Genomic DNA, 10,279 nt, shown 5'->3' with positions numbered 1-10,279 from the left:
TATCCTGTTTCATTAGAAATTCCAGAATTCGACGGACTGTAGAAAAGGTTAGAAAATTTATATTACTTTCAACAGTTATACCAAATGCCACTGTTGAGGCCCAGCGAAAATCAAATCAAATAATACATATAGAGAATATGTTAAAGTTTTTACGAGAGAAGTTTTAAATATATTTGGTTATCTGTTGCCTTTAGATGTGCTATCTTTGGTCTGCGTTAATGTGATTTATGTTTTTCAGTTCTGGTTATTTATAAATTAGAAAGAAGTTCATTTCAAAACCGATTCAGTTCTTGCCTAAACCTGAAGTTAGTATGATCACAATGTAGAACACTCTGCAATAGGCAGTTGGAAGTAATGGTTTTATTAAACAATGTTTTAATAGTAATATTTATTAATCCGAAATTAAAATATGTACTTGTAGTTTTATAGCTATTATTTGAAGAAAGTATTTGTTCTTAAAAAAAAAAAAAAGTATCTATTTTTCTCATTGGAGGCATGACTATTCAAAGTTGCGAAACGTCGCAAAAACAAATCCTCAAGACCCACCAAAATATATGTACCTACAACAGTCAAGAAAAAAGTTATAAATATATCTTCTTCTTTGGCATTTTACCTTTGATGGCCAGGTCAGAGTTAAAATGAGAAATTCCGCGGTTCTCCTGAGATCCTCCAGGCTTCTATAGAGGTTTCTTCCTAGCTTGGAGAGGGCTAGATCGATCTCCTGAGATCCTCCAGGCTTCCATAGAGGTTTCTTCCTCGCTTGGAGAGAGCTAGATCGATCTTCTGAGATCCTCCAGGCTTCCATAGAGGTTTCTTCCTCGCTTGGAGAGGGCTAGATCGATCTCCTGAGATCCTCTAGGCTTTCATAGAGGTTTCTTCTCCACTTGGATAGGGCTAGATCGATCTCCTGGGATCCTCCAGGCTTCCATAGAGGTTTCTTCCTCAATTGGAGAGGGCTAGATCGACCTCCTATGCTCAGCAAAGGAATCTATTTTTATTCAGTCATCTGTGCTCAGACGGCAAAAAGTGACTTATATTTTTCCTTTTTTGGAACTCCTATAAAATAAAAAAACTAACTAATTTTTCATCTAACGCAATACTTTTTAGGAGAGAATCAGAAATACTGAAAGTAGGCACGGTTTTTACCACATTGATCCCCTGTACTCCTTCCTAACTCCTTGATTCTCGACCTCTCCAGACAATTGCGCACTTAATTTCCTGGTGTTATTAAATAATATAAAAAAAAGTTTCTCTTTGAGTTTTTGATTATTATGGTTAGATGTCTAATTTTAATCGACCCATCACTTTTGTAAGAAATTTAGAGTGCTTCAATTTTGTAATGAACACAGTAAAAACATACGCATTCCTCTCTCCCTGTTTCCCAAACCCGAATTTCAAACCTGTAAGACTTTTAACCAGGTATATTGTCATATTATTGTTTATTTTTCTAGTAATATTGAACAATATAGGGTCATTTTTTTTTTTAATGCGTGGGTATTTTTTTTTTGTCAATTTGATCGAAATGATATATAAAATAGCTTAATAATGTATAAAATAACTGGTTTAACTTTGTATGTGGTTTAAATGATTAATGAATGTGTTGGTACCCTACTATACTACCTGAAGTAACATTTGTAGAATATGTAATGTTTGTAATTTATCTTTCAACTTGGAAAATCAAATGTAATAAAAATGTTCTCGCTTCATGGCCTCTTACATAACGATTTATTTAAAATAAATAATTTAATTTCTATCTATTTAGTCTCAAAACCTTTTATTTTTGTTATAAGTCCGACGTTTCGGCCAATACGGCCATCCTCGGGGACAGTCTACTTAATAACTTTTGAAATTATATAATTTAAAAACTCTAACTCCATGCAGGCTATTCTGCCCAGGTCAAAACAACAATTTCTAATTAATCAATATTCACTTAAAACCAAAATTAAAATCTATATATATGAAGATGGTCCGGGTTGCGATCAAAAGACTAGATAACTATATATACATATATACAAAATTAAAATCATTTATCACAGTTACTATTCCTTAAAAACTTTATCACAACTCTTAAGGAATAGTGACTGTGATAAATGATTTTAATTTTGGTTTTAAGTGCATATTGACTAATTAGAAATTGTTGTTTTGACCTGGGCAGAATATCTGGGCAGAGAATCTGCATGGAGTTAGATTTTTAAATTATATAATTTCAAAAGTTTATTAAGTAGATTGTCCCTGAGGATGGCTGGATTGCCGAAACGTCGGACTTATAAGAAAAATAAAATGTGTTGAGACTAAAATAGGTAGAAATTAAATTATTTTTTTTTAAAAAAATTACCAGTCTCAAGAAAGTGTTAATATAAATTAAATAACGATTTATGTTTTGTGAGAAATGTGATGAGAGAGAACCCAAAAGAGGTGTTTATGCCTCACAGGAACCGACCATCTCGCTTAGTTACGAAAATCGTAAAATACTCAAATGAATTTTGTTTTGGACCAGGTATTTTTTATAATTCAGTTTGAACGAATCACATCTAATACCTGCATTAGAAGCATATTTTATATAAAATAAAGTCTGTACTATGATCATAGGACCAGTGAAAGTACAGATCGCAAATATAGCTTTGGCAAGACGCTTTAATAACTGATGATATTGCCCACTTATGTAATTCTAATTGAATTAAGAAATGACTTTCCATAACTGCCTGGATCAAAAAACCCAGCAGCAACTTTCCCGAATAGAACTAAATTTCCTCATCTCAAGATTCTTATGTGGTTGACCTCATGGAACCCAACTGACAAAGGTTATGAATAAAGAATTAATTTTATTTCTCAAGGAAGAGAAAACAATATAATATTTTTTAACTGCTTAGCATAACCTGAATCTAATATAAATTTAAATTTTGTGTAGATATTCGAATTAATAATTACTCTATAGTTTACTTCGAAATAAATGTTTTGAAAGTAAAAAAAAATCGACTTTTACAATACGAGTAACAGGACTTGCCTAAATTATACAATAAGCAAACATTCGTGCTGAACCTACATGTTGGCCACTTGCCGCAAATCTGAGACTTGTACAAATGCTTCGTAAACAAAAAGAAGTATCCTCACGCTTGTTTTGTTCCTATTTAATAATACTGACTTGACAAACTATTTTCATGTTTCAATGTTTGATGTCAGTAGGAAATATAATTGTAAAAAACAAAATTGTATAATTTTATTATGATATTATTTTAATGATTCATTTATTTAATTATGGGACAAAGGCAATTAGCCTGCATTTTTAAGATTTGAAAATGGAAATGACATCAATATGAAGGTAGGGCCAAAGAAATCGGTGTGTAGTTATAAGAAAATAATGAAATTGTTAAATAAAAAAAAAAAAAAAAACTTTTTGTAGGTATCCTTGTGAATGGCCTGAGGGTCAAAACGTTGGAAAAGTTGTAAAGAATAAAGTTGAGAGAAAAAAAGGATCAAATTTGTTTTAAATTAAGAATAAACTAAACCACTCTCAAACAAGAATATATAAAATAATTAATCTTTTTTTTTCTTAGATAGTGAACTTTAAATATAGAAATAGGATTTATTTTTGAGGCAGAGGATGATAATAATTTTTAGGCCTTGGGCTGATTTGATTTTGGGGCCCGGGGATGATACATTTTAAAATGAATGGGGGAATATATAGGAATAATGTTTTCCTTTCTATCGCCTACATTTGGTACCGTTGTACATTGTGACAGCTCACTGTCAAGGTATATACATAAGACAGCTAATGCGAATGTTAGTCAACTGAGGTTACTTGTTCTATTAATGATCATGCCATACCCAATGCCACATTACTATCACGACAGTAAGACCATCGTGCCAGTGAATAATGCCTTAATTGTAACTATTGCATAGCGACACTATGGTAATAGCTAACACTTTTGCCGTAATAACAGAAACTGTAAGATAGCTCACTGTTACGCCGTGTACATGTGATAGTTAATGTGACAGTTGCTTCACTGACATTATTTGAAATATCAACTATCACGCCAGAGCTTGTGCGACAGTACAATCATACAGTTACGATTTTCCAAGAGCGGGTAAAGTGACGGGTATTTGTCTGGTAAAACGGGTACAGTACAAGGCGCTAAGCTGAGGAGGGAGGGTCGTGAGAATCAGGAGCTCTGATGGTTTCAATGTTCTCTGTTATTATATAATGGGCAATAAAGTTTATTTCTATAAATTACAGTAGGGTTGTCATAAAGCAACTTTATTCAGCAATACAATCAAGAGAGCACGTCGCATACGATTTAAAAACAAACACTTTTGTGTCATATTTACCATTGTTACAGCAAATAAGCGATATCTGAAAATATACTGCTTCGGATATCGCTGTATTTAAATATGTTTTCACATATTTGAAAATTATTTAATAACATTTCACTGTTTTGGTTATTATTCCCTGCGCTATGTTACTGAATCCATATTTATAACAAATATTTAGCCCAAAAACAAAAAATGTGAACTATGAACTCTTCACTATTTTCATGTTTTAAAAATTAAAGGTCCCAACTTGTAATACCTTTATGAGTTTGTTTTTTGTTTAGCCAAAGTTGTTAGGGTCTTAAGTTTTCCCAAATTTTCTTCAAAGTATTTTCATTTTCCTCGATTTCTTGGAGATTGATACTGATACTATATACATCTATACATCGTACGTGAATGCCAAATATTTGACAAATATCGAGTTTTACAACATAAAGCATAAGCTGATCTGGCATATATTGCTTATAGCGCCTAGAATTTTTGTTGGATGTTTTTAAATTACGACTTCGAAACGTGCTATTTAACTAAAAAAAAAAAGTTTGCCTACTTCTTTCGTAACTTTCAGTTTCTAAAATCTCATTGAAACCTTGAAAGAGTACTGTGTACCTCTTTGCCTCCTTTGTCCAACACGTGATAACACAGGGATAGGTTATTATTTCAAACAAAATGGTAAGTGTTTTAGCCACACTTAATTTCTATTTATTTATTTACATTTACTGTATCTGCATCTATTTTTTTTTTTTTAGGGGAAAAATAAATTTCCGAAGAAAGCTGAAAATAGAGCTTTGACAATATCACATCCCAACAGCAGAAAAGCAAAAGCATTAACAAAACAAATAATCAAGTATCTATTGTTTTATTTATTTCTAATTTTAATTTATAAATTATTCACATTGTAGATACTTTAAATCACTTTTATAAGGTGGAACTTTATTAAAAAAAATTGTGAACTATGAACTTGGTATGTTCTTCTAAAATATGAAGATTCCAAATATTTTGGTATAGTTCATGATTGAGTTGTGAAAATCTAAAAAGATTATCTTAACGATTTATGCTGGAACTACATTTTCCTCGATATCTTACAATAGTGTTCCCATACTTTTGACATCTGTGTACCACTTCCATAAGTTTTGTTACAGAGAGCACCATTTGTAAAAAAAGGTTACGTGTATAGTGAAAACTCTTTCAGCAGACTGCTCTCTACAATGGATAACCCTCCTTATGGAAAATTATTAAATGTTCTAACCTGAAGTCTAGTCGAACTTAGGAGCTTTCGGCAATGAACCCCTCTAACGGACACAGGCAGCCAAATTTTTGTTATTGAAAGATATTGTAATCCTCTAAATGGGAATTTAAAAAAGATTATGTTTATAATAAGCACAATCACCATTATCAAACTCTTCCTGTACATTTTAGGAAACACTGCCCTACAGGAATGTTGTTTAATTTAATGAAGTGAAGTATGATGTAATTATGTCCCAAGATTTAAACCTGTTATAGCAGTTATTTTATTATTTATTCTAAAAAGTAACAATACTTTTAAACATTACATACATACAAAATAACTGCTTTTACAGATATTTTTGTTGTGGCTTCATTTTAAACCAAAGAAATGTAATTTGTTACTTTTAAAGATATTCTATTTCATGGTATATGGTTGTACATCTGGTATAAATATGGAAACTTCTTCTTTTAGAAGTATTAAACTTTTACAAAAATATGACAAGTTATGGTTTATGTTTGATAAAAATTAATAGTATAAACTTTTTACCTGTTTCAGGACTTCCACTCGACAAAAAACTAAGATGCAATATGCTATTAAAAGGAATTTATTTGGTGAAAAACTTATATGGTTTCATGATAACATTGAACCAGTGGAAGAGTACACTGCTGCTATGCTGGATGAACTTTTTCAGAAGTATGTCAATTTTAAATTTTAAAATTTGAAGATCCTTGATTGATCATGTGCTATGTATAAAACTGAAGATAGTTTGGCTGCCGTCAAACAGACTCAAACAGTAATTAAACTATTTTTTGTGAGCCAACATTTTATCCCACGTTGCCGGGCTTCATCTGGGCTAAAACAGATACAGACAACTAAAATAATGTAATAGAATAGATAATATGAATAATGAAATTTCAATTTCAAAAAATAAAAAATGAATGAGTTTCCTAATTCCTTCATGTTTTAAAATCATAAATTGTTTTGTCACTATTAAAGATTACTAACACATCTTGTGGTGGAAAGACTTAAAATTGAATGATACGTTGTTATCGATTTGTTGTCTGGTCTTCTCCACAATTGTTACGTTTATCATTGTCATTATAATAATTTCAAATTTATCTTTTATATTCTTCTTAATAAGCTGTTAAAGCTCATTAATAATTATTCCGAATAAAGCATAGTTGTGAAAGTATTTGTTTGAATAAAATGCCACAACAATTGAGAATGAATTTTTATAAGTTGATAGCAGTTAAATTTTTGAACTTGTTTTTCGTTAAATATGAAATCTAAATTCTTTACTTTTGAAAATTTTAAAAAAGTTTGGTTGAGTGACAGTGTGGAAAAACTCTTGAATCCAACGCATTTTCAGTTTCCAAATCTATCTAATGGTTTAATTGGAAACAGAAATTTTAGGGATCAAAGTAATGATATTGCCTTGCCTCACAAGAAAACTTGGACCATGTCATTTAGTTGTTTTCTCTACCAAGATGTGCTAAATGATTCTTCATATACCTGTTCATTTATTTCTTAATAACATTGCTTCTCTCTATGAATCTCCAAACAAAGCTGTACCAATAAACTGTTACTGTTACATGGTTTTAATAAGATTTATCTTCTGTTTGATTTTTTTTTTTTATTTATCATATACGTATTTTTATTAGACCGTGTAAGGAAGTAAAAACCAGAATCTAGTGATACTACTGAAATCCATAGAGCTTCCTTTGAAACAAATAAAGACCAAACATTTTATTTAATTTTTTCAAAACTTTACAGGACTGAATATGCTACTAGATTTTTGTTCTATATTTGAATAATATACTAATTCCATAATATACTAATGTTTTTAATATCTTACCATATGAAATTTGAGATAGTTTATGGTGTTTGTTCATAAATCTCATGGCAAGATATAGATATTGAGATAGTTTATGGTGTTTGTTCATAAATCTCATGTCAAGACTTGCTCCTTTCTGTTCAATTTGAAGAGCTGTTTTTGAAACAAGAGATATGCCAATATAATCTGGTGGCCACTGCATTTATAATATGAGAAGTAAATTCTTTGAATTTTGCCCAAATGTGCTTTATGGTGGTTCAATTTGTCATATTTTCAACAGCATTGGCGAAATACATACTTATCAGTGAGTATGAAGATGTTATCCTTGAAAGAAGGAAGAAGATGGTTGAAGGCAGGCTTTTATTATGGGTCTCTGTTTATCTTGGTAGTTACTTTTTACTTTCTAGACTGCTCCTGGCAATGATATTTCCTCTGGATAACTCTGTCTATGCACTAAATCTAAGTTTCTCTCCCATTTCTTTATCAATCTTAATAATGAAGAAAAGTCAACTTTATTTTAAAACAAATAATAAGAGGCAGTGAATAATTTGTTGTTTGATAATCTCTTTTTTATAACAATTGATAATCAGTGACTATTTTGAGTTTCATTCTGTTCTACTTCAGAAACAGTAACTGGATGATAAAGTTTTTAGTACCATTCCTGATATATGGTTGTGAAGTCTCAGGAGCGGCATCCTGTACATTAAGAAAAATTGCAATAATTCCAAAAAAATGTCCTGAGAATCACTATTGATTCCCCCTGGTTCATAAGAGATATCCTACTTACTGTATTGAGAACTACAAGTGGAATAGATTGATGATTTCGTCATAAAATAGTTTAAAAAATTTCACTTCCAGCTACCAGCAGTTAAAAGTGCAGTAACTTACAATGTTGAAAATCCAGCCATATCTCAAAACCTGGAGTCCAGGCCGATGCAAGACATCCTCCTATAATTTATTTTTATCATTTCATTAATTTTTCCTTATTTTCTTTAATTATTTTTTTCTGTATAAATCAATTATTTATTTCATTAATTATATAAATATCATTTTTGTCTGTTCGTTATTGTCTCTTTCTTTATTTAATTACATAACAATTATTATTTTTATTTATTTATTTATTTTATATATTCAATTTTTATTGTTTATGATTATGGTTAAAGCATTATATATAGTTTGGGGTGTCTTTTGCACAAGACTATAACTTCTTCTTCCCCATTATCAACTGTTAAAAAAATATTAAAATAATGAAGTATGGCCCTGCAAGCCGATCTGATAATAAAGAAATAATAATATTCTAAAAAAATTATATTTTAAGTGTGTAATTAATCACAATTTTCTATATTTGTTTTTACAGATATTTATCTAGGTTTGATGATGAACTTGAGCAAATAAGTATCAAACATTCCATTGGGCAAAGGAAAAATCGACAGCATGCCAGCAGAGAGGATGTGATAAAAATGACAATAAAAAGAGATGTAGAGGAATACAATACATGTGGAATTGGTAAATGATTGAAATAGTTTTTTTTGTATTTTTGTCTGTAGATTTAGATGATAATAAGTTAATTTCCTCAGGCGTTGAGCTTATTGAGAGTAGGTCCTGAGATGATGAAATATCTATTTATTCAGGTAACCTGATTTGCTACAAATATATCTTAACTTTCCATCATTAAACAATTAGTCATAATTTTACGTTTATGACTAATATGATCCTGTGAAGCTTAAACTACTAACGAAAATAATTATCAATAAATACAGTTGATTTGTTGGAGATAATTTTAAGGGGAAAAAACACTTATATATTAAGATAGATATCCATTTTATGAAAGCTAGTATTATCACATAAAAATTTACATGGCTAAAAACTTAATTTTTTTATATATTATAATCGAAAGAAATTCATTAAATGAACAAATAAAAGATATATGAAGCTTTAAGGATATTTGATTTTTTAAGAAGTTGTTAATAGGTTTCAATCATATATTGATGGTCTACCTTTTGACCCACAATGTAGGTCTTCATCTGGGCTAAAAGAAAAATATCTAAACAAGGTAAAGCTAATGTAAGATTATGAATGTGACTTGTGAATAAAACGAATATTAAGGTTGATGTATAAAAATACATTATGTATACAAAAACAATTTATATATTATGTTAGTTTGTTAATATGGATGCCTTTTTATACCTGCGCCTTTATATTGGCTTTATTTACATGTCACTTTGATACTCTTACATTAGCTTTACCTGCCTAGTTTATTACTCTTTTAGCCTTGATATATTGTATGTTTAACATATGTTGTATGGTCATATATATATATATGCCCAGTATTGTGGATCAAAACGTTGACTATCAATAAATAGTTGAAAGCTATTAAATTTCATAGTTTAATCTTTTTTTTTTTTTTCAACTTTTCCCTTCTGTTCACATTAGTGTTCTACACACCTGATCATTCAGAAGGATTGTAAGTTGCCCATATATTTATAAATTATTTGGAAAACAGATGTACATAGTGCTATTACCATTTTATGATATAATCTTTCATGTTTCAGAAATGGTTGACATACTAAACAATAAGCAATTAAAGATGTTCAAAGAATGGGATGGTGAAATGGGTTTCCTTAACCAGTTTAATATTAGAAGATTCAGTAAATCATTCCTAGCAAATTATAAGCCACCCCATGGCAAGGGAACAAACAAGAACAGCAAAAGCACAAGTGAATGTCATGATGAGGAAATGCCAGTTGTTGAAGGAGACCAGGAATGTGAGCCCGATGAAAAACCAGAGGAAATATCTGAGTTCGTCGTTGGTGCGAGTGACATTCATCCAACAGCAGAAGTTGAAATGGATGGAACTTGATTACAAATAAATCAATTGTTTATAAATTATTTAAATAAATTATTGTTTTTAA

The 10,279-nt window shown here is 30.2% G+C and overlaps 1 protein-coding gene and 1 long non-coding RNA gene across 2 annotated transcripts; one reads left to right on the top strand and one right to left on the bottom strand.

The window, feature by feature from the left end:
- Positions 1-4,809: 4,809 nt before the first annotated feature.
- On the top strand, positions 4,810-10,279 carry LOC106683555 (translation machinery-associated protein 16). The gene is made up of 5 exons (XM_014425090.3): positions 4,810-4,977; positions 5,055-5,152; positions 6,089-6,226; positions 8,725-8,873; positions 9,920-10,279. Exons 1-5 carry the CDS (start codon positions 4,975-4,977, stop codon positions 10,225-10,227), a joined length of 696 nt encoding a protein of 231 aa, XP_014280576.1. The 5' UTR covers positions 4,810-4,974; the 3' UTR covers positions 10,228-10,279.
- On the bottom strand, positions 6,120-7,804 carry LOC136796015 (uncharacterized). Its single transcript, XR_010843714.1, has 2 exons — positions 7,389-7,804; positions 6,120-6,386 (listed from the first exon to the last, which is right to left on the bottom strand). It is a non-coding gene; the product is annotated as an uncharacterized lncRNA (long non-coding RNA).

Source organism: Halyomorpha halys, unplaced genomic scaffold (assembly GCF_000696795.3).
Source record: "Halyomorpha halys isolate HHAL.00 unplaced genomic scaffold, Hhal_1.1 Scaffold494.1, whole genome shotgun sequence".
Classification (NCBI taxonomy): Eukaryota; Metazoa; Arthropoda; class Insecta; order Hemiptera; family Pentatomidae; genus Halyomorpha; species Halyomorpha halys.
Note: the sequence above shows the minus strand (reverse complement) of the source record. Positions and strands in the feature narration are given on the sequence as shown.

Excerpts from the sequence above, each read along its gene's own strand:
- LOC106683555 (XM_014425090.3), top strand. Across the intron at positions 5,153-6,088 it reads TTAACAAAACAAATAATCAA|GACTTCCACTCGACAAAAAA; the intron begins GTATCTATTGTT and ends TACCTGTTTCAG. Across the intron at positions 8,874-9,919 it reads ATACAATACATGTGGAATTG|AAATGGTTGACATACTAAAC; the intron begins GTAAATGATTGA and ends TTCATGTTTCAG.